Source organism: Myxine glutinosa, chromosome 4 (assembly GCF_964187855.1).
Source record: "Myxine glutinosa chromosome 4, kmMyxGlut1.1, whole genome shotgun sequence".
Lineage (NCBI taxonomy): Eukaryota > Metazoa > Chordata > Myxini > Myxiniformes > Myxinidae > Myxine > Myxine glutinosa.
Window position 1 is genome coordinate 49387377 of NC_136264.1, and position 13705 is coordinate 49401081.

The 13705-nt window shown below is 44.3% G+C and overlaps 1 protein-coding gene and 1 long non-coding RNA gene across 17 annotated transcripts in view; both read right to left on the minus strand.

Moving 5' to 3' along the window:
• LOC144891704 (uncharacterized) overlaps positions 1-13705 on the minus strand; it is a 1032708-nt gene that overhangs the window by 299429 nt on the left and 719574 nt on the right. The gene's annotated exons all lie outside the window — the stretch shown is intronic.
• SRRT (serrate, RNA effector molecule) overlaps positions 1343-13705 on the minus strand; it is an 87472-nt gene continuing 75109 nt past the window's right edge. For 5 of the 16 annotated variants that reach the window (XM_068112269.2, XM_068112263.2, XM_068112266.2 and 2 more), the window contains 7 exons: positions 12449-12602; positions 12317-12367; positions 11871-12064; positions 11589-11754; positions 11350-11439; positions 11052-11136; positions 1343-1628 (listed from right to left, as the gene is read on the minus strand). In XM_068112269.2, coding sequence (XP_067968370.2) covers positions 1553-1628; positions 11052-11136; positions 11350-11439; positions 11589-11754; positions 11871-12064; positions 12317-12367; positions 12449-12602 — 816 coding nt within the window. In that variant the 3' untranslated portion in view covers positions 1343-1552. Of the gene's footprint in view, positions 1629-11037; positions 11137-11349; positions 11440-11588; positions 11755-11870; positions 12065-12316; positions 12368-12448; positions 12603-13705 lie in introns of all 16 variants that reach the window. The other 11 variants (XM_078775683.1, XM_078775675.1, XM_078775682.1 and 8 more) reach the window with 3 other exon arrangements.

Sequence of the window (13705 nt, forward strand, 5' to 3'; positions counted from 1 at the left end):
ATTTATTCCGCACCGGCAGTCGCGCATTGACCAATCGCTAAGTAAGCGCCACTGTAATGCCATAAATATTACTTTAGGATGTGCATTGTTGCCCCCAAAGACAACACCAGCGAGCCTTGGAGTCACACCATAGCGCATATGCATATACCTCCTCACATTCCTCACCTATCCCTTTTACGTACTGTATTTAAAATAGCGAGTATCCCTCAGAAAACACCCCATTCACGATGAACCTCCACCAACAGTCGCTCTTTGGGGTGGTCCAGACGTTTCTGTCAATTGGCATTGTTGGCATGAGCGATGCTGTTGTTGCAATCATCGTCATTAGGCACAAGGAACTGGTAACGACGCCTCCCCATCAATCTCTGTCTACGTCCTCGTCCATTTCTTCCAAGGTCTTTCCCTCGCTTTTCGCCGCAAAAGTTTAAATGGCACAGGACAAACAGTGAGCGACAGGACAAACAATGTAAGGTGCCATCTTGGGATAGATGACCCTTGACCTACATGTGTTGAATTAGTATTGTGTAAGTGCGTTGTATGTGAAATGAATCATGCATATTGATGACATGACTTAGTCGGGGTTAGCGTTCATGAGGTGTGAAAAGGAAACCCGGGGATAAGCATCAATCTGGGATTAAGAAACGAGGTGTGCAACCGGGCCAAGAAAACCTGGGATTAACACTTAGCACCAAGCTAACAAAGGTTAAATCCTGAGGTGTGAAAAGACCTCAAGCGTCCCTCTATCCTGCTGTTGGTGTGTTTCTCCCCTTTCCAATATGTTCTCCTTGTTCCGTTAGTTTTGTGAACAAGTTTCGCTTGGTTCAACAAAACGAAGAAAACTTTAATTAGTAACTCAAAGTAATATCTTTCAAATAGTCCACCTCAAATACCAAAATTACCTGGAGTGGACAGAGGTTATGTATTCAGCCCTGTTTGTTTCTTCTTGGGCAGAATATCTCAGAGTTATGGAATGATTTGTATGAAACTTGGTGGACAGATCAGGTGTGTGACAAGGACGAATCAATTCCATTTTGGTGAAGATCCAAATGCATATCTCAGATTTTCTTATAATTACCTCCATTCACCTTTTCTCCCCTATTTGGCTGTGAGCAATAAAGCTCAAAAAGTTATGGACAGATTCGGATGAAACTTGGTGGATGAGTTGGGTAGATGACAAGAACAAGCTGATTAGATTTTGTTTCAGGTCCAGATCCAGATCCGGCCTATCAGTGGGATACAAAACGTAAACTGTTCAGCCTGGTGGAGGTATGCGCTCCACCGAGTGCCGTTCTAGTTGTAATTATGTAAATGCCATTTAAAGGAAAAAAGATATTCCTCAACATTCTGGAAAAAAAAAACATTTATTTTTCCTACACCATACACTTCAAGCGGAAGTAAAAATTATGACAGGTTTGTCTGGTAAAGAGTTGAATGAAAGGATAAAGTGAAAATGTTTTATGCTTTCATTAAATCTTGACAAAAAGTACAAAAATTCTACACATCAAAAAATGATATTTCTACAGAATTATATCCTTGCCACGGCAGGGAGACATCAAAAGAAATCGATGTCGTCGGGCGCGTCCAGGTCCCGATATTCGATGATAGCCCGTGGATCTCCACGAGGCCCTCTGTTGGGAAAGAAAGGGTTTAGGGGAGTGGAAGACCTGTTAAAACGGTAAACAACTCATGTGGTAGACATGCACAGGTAATCATGTTCAGTGACTGTTTAAGAACCTGCAGAATAGACCAATTTACTGCAGCATGGTATATCACAATAGTGAAACAATGAAAATCAGAGTGGTTATGTAGGTTATGTGGGAAAATCAGCTCTCGTCACAGTTGCATCCTGTACTATGGATGTTTTGTATTAGGAACAAACTTTGCTTAATTTAAATAAAAAAAAAAGGAGGGTGTCTGTCCCTTTATCACATAAAAAAAATAAAAGGAGGGTGTCTGTCCCTTTGTCACATAAAAAAAATAAAAGGAGGGTGTCTGTCCCTTTGTCACATAAAAAAAATAAAAGGAGGGTGTCTGTCCCTTTGTCACATTAAAAAAATAAAAGGAGGGTGTCTGTCCCTTTGTCACATTAAAAAAATAAAAGGAGGGTGTCTGTCCCTTTGTCACATTACAAAAATAAAAGGAGGGTGTCTGTCCCTTTGTCACATTAAATAAAATAAAAGGAGAGTGTCTGTCCTTTTGTCTGACTGACTTTAAGGAGAGTGTCTGACTTTAAAGTCCCCCGTCGGTGAAGTGATGTGAGTTGACAAAGTGGAAGACGCAGAAAACATGCGATGATATGATATTTCGCTCACAAGGGTCAGACATACATGGAGGTGGCCATCTTGGATTTTGACGTGGCGACCCAATTTTCAATAGCGTTCTTCCTTATGCCTAGATACACCCACACACCAGATTAGAAGTTGGTACTTCGCTTATTTTTCAAGATATTCCGCTCACAAGGTTCAGACATACATGGCGGCGGCCATCTTTGATTTTGACGTGGCGACCCAATTGTAAACAGCATTCTTCCTTGTGCCTAGATACACCCACACACCAGATTAGAAGTTGGTACTTCGCTTATTTTTCGAGATATTTCGCTCACAAGGTTCAGACATATATATGGTGGCGGCCATCTTGTATTTTGACGTGGCGACCCACTTTTCAATAGCGTTCTTCCTTATGCCGAGATACACCCACACACCAGATTAGAAGTTGGTACTTTGCTTATTTTTCAAGATATTCATCTCACAAGGTTCAGACATACATGGCGGCGGCCATCTTGGATTTTGACGTGGCGACCCAATTTTCAATGGCGTTGTTCCTTATGCCTAGATACACCCACACACCAGATTAGAAGTTGGTACTTCACTTATTTTTCAAGATATTCATCTCACAAGGTTCAGACATACATGGCATCAGACATACATGGCGGCGGCCATCTTGGATTTTGACGTGGGTTGCACCCACACATCAAATTCGAATGCGGTCCTTCGCTTATGCACGCACGCACGCCCGCAAACACGCATGCCCGCACGCACACACGGACGGACGGACACACGGACGGAGGGGAAAACCATAGTCCCCCTTTCGCTCCGCTGTGCGACGGGGGACAATAAAAGGAGGGTGTCTGTCCCTTTGTCACATTTAAAAAAATAAAAGGAGGGTGTCTGTCCCTTTGTCACATTAAAAAAAATAAAAGGAGGGTGTCTGTCCCTTTGTCACATTAAAAAATATATAAAAGGAGGGTGTCTGTCCCTTTGTCACATTAAAAATAAATAAAAGGAGGGTGTCTGTCCCTTTGTCACATTTCCGATCTCCTCTTTCACTGCTTCAAAGATTGGCATCAACCCCTGTAGGCATTTTATATATATACGAGCAAAAGTATCCGGCGTTGCCCGGTAACAATGAGTCACTTCCTGACAGGAATATGATATACGCAATCTGGATTCTTCATCTAGAGGGAATTTTAAAAACAGATTGCAAGTACAGTGGAGCATTGGCGTATCGAGGAAAAATGACGCTCGCGGCAAGATGTAAAACTGCCGCCCCTCGTAACTTCCCATGTCTTTGAATGGTGTGTGTATGTGTGTATGTGCATGTGTGCGTGTGTGTGTGGTGTGCAGTGTGTGTGTGTGTGTGCGTGGGTGTGTGTGCAGTGTGTGTGCAGTGTGTGTGTGTGTGTGTGTGTGTGTGTGTGTGTGTGTGTGCAGTGTGTGTGTGGTGTTTGTGTGTGTGTGTATGTGTGTGCAGTGTGTGTGTGTGTGTGTGTGTGTGTGTGTGTGTGTGTGTGCAGTGTGCATGTGTGTGCAGTGTGTGTGTGTGTGTGCAGTGTGTGTGTGCAGTGTGTGTGTGTGTGTGTGTGCAGTGTGTGTGTGTGTGTGTGTGCAGTGTGTGTGTGTGTGTGTGTGTGTGTGTGTGCAGTGTGTGTGTGTGTGCAGTGTGTGTGTGTGCAGTGTGCAGTGTGTGTGTGTGTGTGTGTGTGTGTGTGTGTGTGTGTGTGTGTGTGTGTGCAGTGCGTGTGTGTGCAGTGCGTGCAGTGCGTGTGTGTGTGTGCATGCAGTGCGTGTGTGTGTGTGCAGTGTGTGTGTGTGTGCAGTGTGTGTGTGCGTGTGTGTGTGTGTGTGCGTGGGTGTGTGTGCAGTGTGTGTGTGTGTGCAGTGTGTGTGTGTGTGTGTGTGCAGTGTGTGTGTGGTGTTTGTGTGTGTGTGTATGTGTGTGCAGTGTGTGTGTGTGTGTGTGTGTGTGTGTGTGTGTGTGTGTGTGCAGTGTGTGTGTGCAGTGTGTGTGTGTGTGCAGTGTGCATGTGTGTGCAGTGTGTGTGTGTGTGTGTGTGTGTGCAGTGTGTGTGTGTGTGCAGTGTGTGTGCAGTGTGTGTGTGTGTGTGTTTGTGTGTGCAGTGCGTGTGTGTGCAGTGCATGTGTGTGCAGTGCATGTGTGTGCAGTGCATGTGTGTGCAGTGTGTGTGTGTGCAGTGTGTGTGTGTGTGTAGTGTCTGTGCTGTAACCTTTTTACCATTTGAGTTTTGTCATCAAATTTTCACAAAAGCTTTATGAGAATATGGAGAAGGCAAATTAATAATTTTGTCACATAAAATCACACATCGCAAGATATGGTAAAATCACAATCACATAAAATCATCAATTTTCATGCAATTGACCTGAAATTTTAATAATTTGCATATTGGCTCAATTAATTTGTTCACCAATCAAAAGCTAAAAGCAGATTGGTTTTTTAGATCTAAAGCTCAAAGGTCAAGGCTGCATAAAATCATCAATTTTCATTTTGTATTTTTTTCAAACTATTTTCGTTATTTTCCTGGGTTCAAATCCCTGGTGTTGGGCTAGCGGCTAGGGTCCGAGGATCCTGGGTTCGAATCTCGGTCGATCGCCGAATTAATGCCAGGGGGGTTGACTCAGCCTGTCATCCTTCCGAGGTCGGCTAATTGAGTACCAGTTCACTGGTAATTCCCTGTTTGTCGTTGAAGGCGGCAAAAAGGGTTGGCGTCAGGAAGGGCATCCGGCCGTAAAACATTGCTTCAAAAAGGGGACCAAAAAAACAACAACTACCACGGTCCCCGAAAAGGCCAACCCCAGCTTTGCGGGGAAAAATGGCCTCTAAACGGTGGTTTGGTTTTTTTTTTTTTTCCGTTATTTTGAGCATTTGCAAGAAGAAGAAGAAGAAGTCTGAATACAAACGGACATGGACAGGCTTTGCATTTTCAGATGCTTTATGGTTTAGCAGTTGCGACTGTTCTTACCCCCATCCCCCACTCCACCCTCATATAACTCTCCCTCCAAACCCCCTCCCACTCCTCCCTCCATCCATCCATCCATCCCCATACAACTCTCGGGACTTCACAAAACAGTGTTCACACCTTTATTTCATTTCCGCACATGGTTAAAAACCACAATGCGATAAGCTCCACAAACTCTGAAACCGAACCGATCCCCAAAATTCCAACTGCAGAATTGACGAACAGCAACGGCAGTCCAAACAACTAAAAATGTGTTCTTTGCTTTAAAAAAGTTTTATTCAAAAAATTAAAAAATGCGTCTCCGAGCAGGTCACATGGAAATATGAATTAAGTTAAAAACGATTATTAAGTTAAAAATAAAAAAAACTAACCTCAAAATGAGAATCACAGCCTCGCTTAAATAAATGCATATATACACTTAGTTATAAAATCGCAAGATATGGTAAATTTCGTCAGATTTCACTCCAGATTTGGACATTATTTAGTCTACAGCATCCAATTCTCATATCCCAATCCAGATTTTGATGATATGTTCCGATTACGTAATGATAATAATCGATCGTGTTTCCAAGGCAAGGCACGCCAAGGCAGAGTAGGTCAAAACAAAATGGCGGCTTAAAAACCCAGTGAGGTGCAGTGGGATGACAAAGATGGCGGGCTTCCATATTGGTACACCACCACATCAGGCTTTTTTTCTTTTGAGCATATCGGTAATCATGTTCAAAAAGGGTGCTATAACACACCCTAACACTCAGTTTTCATCTTTGCAATCTGTTGGAGGCCCATGTGTATGCATGCAAAGTTTGGGGCCGCTAGGTTTCATGGTTTTGGAGTCATGGAGGAGACAGACGGACGGACACTGCCCTTTATTATTATATATATACACAAGTCTAAGTCCAGGCTAATGGAAGGGCTACAACACCGAACGGATCAGGATGTAACAGATCTGAAAGTACAGTAGAAGGCTGGAAGTGGGGAGGAAAAACACACCAACAGCAGGGTATAGGGACAAATAGAGAGAGATTTGGAGGAATAAGGGACATGGGGAAAAATGACAGCAAGGGGAGGGAGGACACAATGAGTGAACAAGATGGATACAGCCACAAACTATTAATCACAGAAGTTAAATTGGCCTATGTGGGAAAATTACATGCCCAGACCAGGAATCGAACCCAGGTCCTCTGGAAAACCGTACCAGTGCTCTGCCATCTGAGCTATCTGGGCGACCCTGACCGAGCATCCAATTTTCCCACAAATAGAATTGCCACTCTCATTCCGTCAATGCTTCCGGGGCACTCGCTGCCAACCATAGGAGCACCAACGGTCTGAACATGAGAGAGTCTTCCTCCAATAGGGGGGGGGGGGGGGCACAAATCCATGTCCTCGATTAGAAACACCCCTGGGGGTATAGTGAAGCAATTCTATTAATGACCAGGATTAAATAATTAATTAAATTGGAGGCTGACTCCACAATAACCACTGACTTCACTGATTTACTCACCTGCTTTAACCTCACTCAACATGTCAACTTTCCTACCCATAACCATGGGCACATTCTGGACCTTGTCTGCTCTACTGGATTAATTTTGCACCATCTCTCTGGCTCCGACCTCACCCTCTCTGACCACTTAGCCATCACTATGACCATCAACATCCCCACCCCAGCACCAAGGCATTATCGCACTATCAACTTCCGTAAGCTAAACGCTCTTTCACCTACCTCATTCTCATCCACCCTCTCTGAAAAAATGTCCACTTCTCCCTTCGTTGACCTCCACACCCCTTCTGACCTCACTGACTACTACAACCACACTCTCTCCTCCTGCCTTCACCAGCTTGCACCTATAAAAACCAAAACAGTTTCTTTCACCCATTCTGCTCCCTGGTTTACCCCTGAACTCCACCTGATGAAAACTCGTGCTCGCCAACTTGAAAGACTCCGCAATAAAACAGGTCTCACAATTCACTCCCAAGCCTACAAGGACCACCTACAACACTACAAAGATGCCCTCTCCCGCGCCCGCTCCGCCTACTACTCTCAAATTATCCACTCTGGCTCTGGAAACCCAAAAGCACTCTTCTCTACAATAAACAAACTCCTCAGCCCCCTGGACACCACCACCCAGTCATTCACAGTAGACAACTGCATCTCCTTCCTTTCATTCTTCCAAAGCAAAATTGACAACATCTACAGCAGCTTAACCACCACCGCACCTGCTCCCCCTCAAACCACCTGCCCCCCCTTATCCTGCCAACCCCTGTCTCAGTTCTCCCCAGTCTCCCCTACTGACCTCTCTGAACTCCTCATAGGAATGAAAACTGCCACCTGCACTCTTGACCCCATCCCCTCCAGCTTTGTCAAGGCCTCCCTTCCTGCTCTCTCTCCACTTATCACTGCAACAATAAACTCCTCCCTGTCTACAAGCATCGTCCCACCATCCCTCAAAATTGCTGCTGTTACCCCCATTCTGAAAAAATCTGGACTCAACCCTGACTCTGACCGTCGTGAACCAAAGAGGAGGCAACGAAACAACTTCAGACCCATCTCCAACCTACCCTTTCTGTCAAAAGTTTTGGAACGCGCTGTAGCCACTCAACTTAAACATCACCTCTCTGCCAATAACCTGTATGAAACATTCCAATCCGGATTCCGCTCCAACCACAGTACTGAAACTGCTCTCCTCAAAATCACCAACGACCTTCTCCTCTCCTCTGACGCTGGCAACCTCAACATTCTCATTCTCCTTGACCTCAGCGCCGCCTTTGACACCATCAATCACACCATCCTCCTCACCCGACTTGAAACCACCTTTAACATTACCGGCACTGCCCTCTCTTGGATCAAATCATACCTCTCCGACAGACGCCAGTTCATCTCCATTAATAACTGCAAATCCCCCACTGCTCCCCTCCCCCAAGGTGTCCCCCAAGGTTCAGTTCTTGGCCCCCTCCTCTTCATCCTGTACCTGTCCCCCCTTGGTCACTTAATCTGCCGTCATGGTCTCCAATTCCACTGCTTCGCCGATGACATCCAGCTTTTCATCTCCACCAAGTCAATCTCCACCGCCACCCACTCTATCCTGACAGACTGCATCACTGAAATAAAATCCTGGCTTCAAATCAACTTCCTCAAACTTAACTATGATAAATCTGAAATAATCATCATTGGCCCAAAAACGCTCACCAAATCCACCCACAACTTTGCCCTCAACATCGACGGTTTCCCAGTATCCACCTCCCCTCACATCCGGAATCTTGGCATCATCTTTGACCAAACCCTCTCCTTCGACAAATACACTAAACAGATCACAAAGATAGCCTTCTTTCACCTGAAAAACATCGCCCGTCTCCGTCCATCCCTCTCCTCCACGGCTGCAGAAACCCTCATCCACGCCTTCATCACCTCCCGTCTGGACTACTGCAACAGCCTCCTCTTTGGTTCACCCTCAATAATCATCAATAAACTCCAATACATTCAGAACTCCGCTGCCCGTCTACTCACCCATTCCCGGACCCGTGACCACATCACCCCCGTCCTTTACAAGCTTCACTGGCTCCTCATCCCCCAGAGAATCCAGTACAAAATCCTCCTCTTGACCTACAAAGCCCTCCATAACCTGGCCCCATCCTACCTGACTGACCTCCTCTCCAGACACACTCCCACCCGCAACCTCCGCTCTGATGGTACCAACCTCCTGACCCCCCCCCCCCCCCCCCCCCCCCATGCGGACCAAATTCAGATCCTGGGGAGACAGGGCCTTCTCCATCGCTGGTCCCACCCTCTGGAACTCACTACCTCACACCATCAGAGACTCCTCCTCACTCACCACATTCAAAACATCATTCAAGACCCACCTGTTCAACACTGCATTCAACATTTAACCCACAGCATTTAACCCCTGACTATCTCTTCTCCTTCTCCTTCCTTTTGCTTTGATTATTTACCTGTTCATTTTTGTCTTTTTGCACTTGTTTTTTTGTACTCTGTCAAAGCGTCTTTGGGCTTCTTGAAAAGCGCTATATAAAATAAATGTATTATTATTATTATTATTATATGTGGGAAAATTACATGCTCATAAAAGGTATCGAACCCAAGTCCTCTGGAAAACCGTACCATTAATCTAATTGAATCACAGAAGTGGAAGAAAAAACTGGGGAAGAAGCAGAAATTAAACAAAAAAATGGAGGAGGAAAGGGAGTTGGGAGAGACCTGCTGACCTTGAAACTCGGCTGGGGTAGGGTTAATGTGGGTAGAAAAGATCATGGTTGTGGATGGGGGTGGGGGGGAGGTGACCTGAAATGCTGGTGAAGCCCAGGAGGGAAGAATGAGGAAAGCCCTTACTTGGTTAGTCAGCGGCTGGCTGATTAACAGTCTCACATTTATTTTTATGGCAGATACATACTTAGAACTCAAAACGTACTTAGAACTCAAAACGTACTTAGAACTCAAAACGTACTTAGAACTCAAAACGTACTTAGAACTGCTTCATTTATTCCACCGAGTCAAGTCGAAAGCAGACTTTTCACAAAGTGTTTGCCATGTCAAATGACGCCATGGCATTCTGGTAGACAGGACTTGAAGACCGTCACAGGATTGTTGTTGTTTCCATTTATTGTCCGTCATGGACTATTGTTGATGTTCTCTGGCCCTCCCGTGCTAAGAAATCTCCAGGGCCGGTGCAAGAGTATTAGGTGCCCGAGAAAAACTTTTAAATCTGCGCCCCTCTCAACCCCCAATCACTCAAACACACAATTAACTTTTGAAAATGCATATTTGTGCATTAGTATGAATGAATGAATTTATAATAACAGATTTATTTTACATGAAAAAGGTGAACCTGATATCATTGTAATGTTCTCTTGCTCTACACGTTTAATAATAAATGTACTCAAAAAAGTGCACTTTATAATGTGTAATATGGATCACGTGATGTCATACTATGTGGTCCTGCAACAAATTTGATTATTAGAATTTAGATTTTCACTTTCTGTGCTTTCAGTTTACCAAATGTAGAAACAAGTTCTTTCAGGTGAATGTTTTGTGCAATTTGATGTTCTATTGATGAGGTGGATAGCCCAACAAGTGTGTGTTGCATCTTGGAGGAATGGATGCAGGTTTTGATCAACTTTAGCTCGGCAAAGCCTCGCTCACCATTGGCCACAGAAACAGGGGTGAAGAATGTGTTGGGGGACATTATCTGTGAACTTTCATTTTGGAACTCGTCTTGCAATGGCTGGCAATGAACTCGTCGTCCTCAACGAACTCTTGCACCGAACGTGCCGAATTCCGAGCTGTCTCTCTCCGCCCCTTCGCTATTTTTACATTGCACAATGTCAGTGTTTTTACATTGTAAAAATAGCGACATTGTGCATTATGCTATTCTAGTTCATTCCTTTGTTTATTGTGTCCACCAGTTGCCCCACTACTCTACTGTTAGTTCATAACCTCAATCACATTGTTCTTGTACGAACTAGTAACTTGCTGCTCAACTTATATTTTCACGTTTGTCCACCAATGACGTAATAAAGCAAAAACAATCTTTAGAAGGGCAACTATCATTAAAAGGGAGTTATGTTGTTCTCGCTTAGCTTTAGAAGCATCTTATCGATCAACAACAAGAAAAAATAGCAAATGTGTTCATACTCAGCCTAAAAAACAGATTATTACAGTTGGGCAAGTCTTCTCCAAATCACCGATATAATAGCTAGACATAGCAAATGTATTTTTGCTTTTCATTGACATGGAGTTACAAACAAACCAAGGAAGCGATGCTTATGCTGACCTCAAACAACCTACCGGCCTCTGGGTTTCGGGAATCCTCCCTGTCCCCTGAAAGGGTCAAATCCCCCTCTGCCTCCAAACTGTGGAGGGAATGGACCTCCTGAGGGAGGGGTGGGGGTGGGGATGGGAATAAGCAATGCAATATCATTTGGGTTATTAGGGTCTATAAGCTTTGCACATAAACAGGAAGAATGATCATAAACAGGAATGACATGATAACACCGCTATAGAAAGATGCAACAAATGCAAAATGCATGAACGGACTTCAAAAGGTTTTCAGAAAAACATATGATAAACACAAGACTACACATACCGCCAAAGCCCATCATGGGTGGGCGTGGTTGATGGTAACCCATCATGCCTGGCTGCGGATTATTAGGATAACCCATGTTTGGTCCCATTCCTGAGGCCAAGCAGAGAAAAGTATAATTAACTTCTACGAAGATGAAATTAACTACTACGTAAAAAAAGTAGGGTGTGTGCGTACGTGAGTGTATGTGTGTGTGTGTATGTGTGCGCGCACGCATGAGCTAGGCTTGACAAAACACCTACCAGTTTGGGGTCCACATGGTCCTAAAGGTTGGTTGCACTTGGGCTCAGGAGGACCAGGCCTCTTTGGGTCCATCAGGTAATTATTGAAGAAGGCCACCTCACGGCGAACTTCTTCCAGTTTCTCCGAGTGCTTGTTGAAAATGTGCTTCCGAACAAACTCAGGGCCCTGCAGCGTACAGGCATTTACTATTTTTACCCCATCACCCTTGGCACGGTGCAAATACAACTGAAAATACATCATTCCTGAGGAGAAGACAATCGACAGATGGACAACCATCTTACCTTGAATTTCTTCCCACTGAGCGGACACACCCATTTATCCTTGCTCAGCTCCTGAGTATTGGCTTGTACAAACTTCTCCACCTCCTGCTCCTGGTCTTTCTTTCCCATTTTGATAGCCTCCTCCTCAGTCAGTACTTCCTTGAGGCTCAGTAGCGGGGCTAGCTTCTCCTCTTGCTGCTTTTCATAATCCCTTACTGCCATGCATGAAGAAGAGAAAATCGAAATTCCTCAACGAACATACCGGGATCCGAACCTGCACAACCCAGCCGGGATGTAATCGACTCTCACACACCATCACAAGACCACGAGAGGTAAGTATTGTCGTGTGGACGGCTCTCAGTTAAGACAGAGCGCCAACGGATGGAATCGAGCTTAATGAGGCGACAATCAATTCAATGGCGGATCATACACGAGAATGGGGGGGTTTGGGGAGGAATGCCGCTTACCTTCACGGTCCGACGATGTCTTCACCTGGGAAGACTCAGGATATTTGTAAACTGGGAAAAACACATATTGTTGTCCAACATGCCAGTTGCATGCATGAGAACACCATACCTTAATGTTTTAAGAAAACTCACCGTCATTTTGTGTGATACGGCCAGTCGAGGCAGGGCCTCGGACATGAATCATGCCGCATCGGCTGGGCATCTCGTCCTCGTTGGGGTATTCACATGCATTGTAGTAATCAACAGAATGAACGATGCGCAGGTACAAGATAAGCCTGTCCAAAACCTAAAAGAAAATATATTCATGAATTTGAAGCAAAGAACCAGAGAATGAAAAAGTAAAGAACAAAATTTTGAAATGTGACACTTAGAATATGGCAAACCAGCGTGCAGCTGAGGTGTCAGTGAAGTCATGAATTTAAATGTCGAGTGTACCTGCTTGGGTTGGGGGGTATCAGACTATATCAGCGACAGATAATCACTCATCACATTTGGACAAGCTAAAGCTGAGGTATTCGAGGAGTGTCAATCCATGTGAAATCAACCAATTTAAATGAATATCCCATCTGATAATTACATATATAATCCCAACAAAGTTTTTCAATACCTTAGGTTTAGGAGATGCTACAGGTTCTAGCCCACGTTAGATGTGACATTGTTGATGTTTCGAAGGACTTCCTGATGACTGGCATATTGCAAATCCTGGTGAGATTTCTTATGTGATCGACAGAAAGCTACTTGTAAATATCACATGCAATGTATGTTTAAGATTAATCGAAAGTTGGTAAGCAGCAGCACAGCAACTTTGATGGAGAAATGTCATATTTTTGATACTCCAGCTGCTGTACCATATACAGTCACGTGAAAAAGTAAGTACACCCCATGTAAAGTTTTGACTTTTTCAACATATTTCAACATACAGCGATTTGATCTTCATTTCAACAATATTGATAGATAAAGGTGATATAATATAACAAATATCATGAAACATTTACATTTTGTAGTCCATTGTATAATTTAAATAAACATAAATGCAAATTTCGCATGTGGAAAAAGTAAGTACACCCTTGGCTCTAATAGGTGGTATTGCCCCCTTTGGCAGAAACAACCTCAAGTAGGCGTTTCATATAACTGTCTCCCAGTCTCTGACATCGACTGGGAGAAATTTTTGCCCACTCCTCCATGCAGAATTCTTTCAGCTGTGCAATGTTTGAGGGGTTTCGTGCATGCACAGCTCGTTTCAAATCCCCCCACAACATCTCGATGGGATTTAGATACGGGCTTTGACTTGGCCATTCCAGAACCCTCCATTTCTTTCTTTTCAGTCATTCCTTGGTGGATTTACTGGTACTTTTAGGGTCATTGTCATGTTGCAAGGTCCAGCTTCGG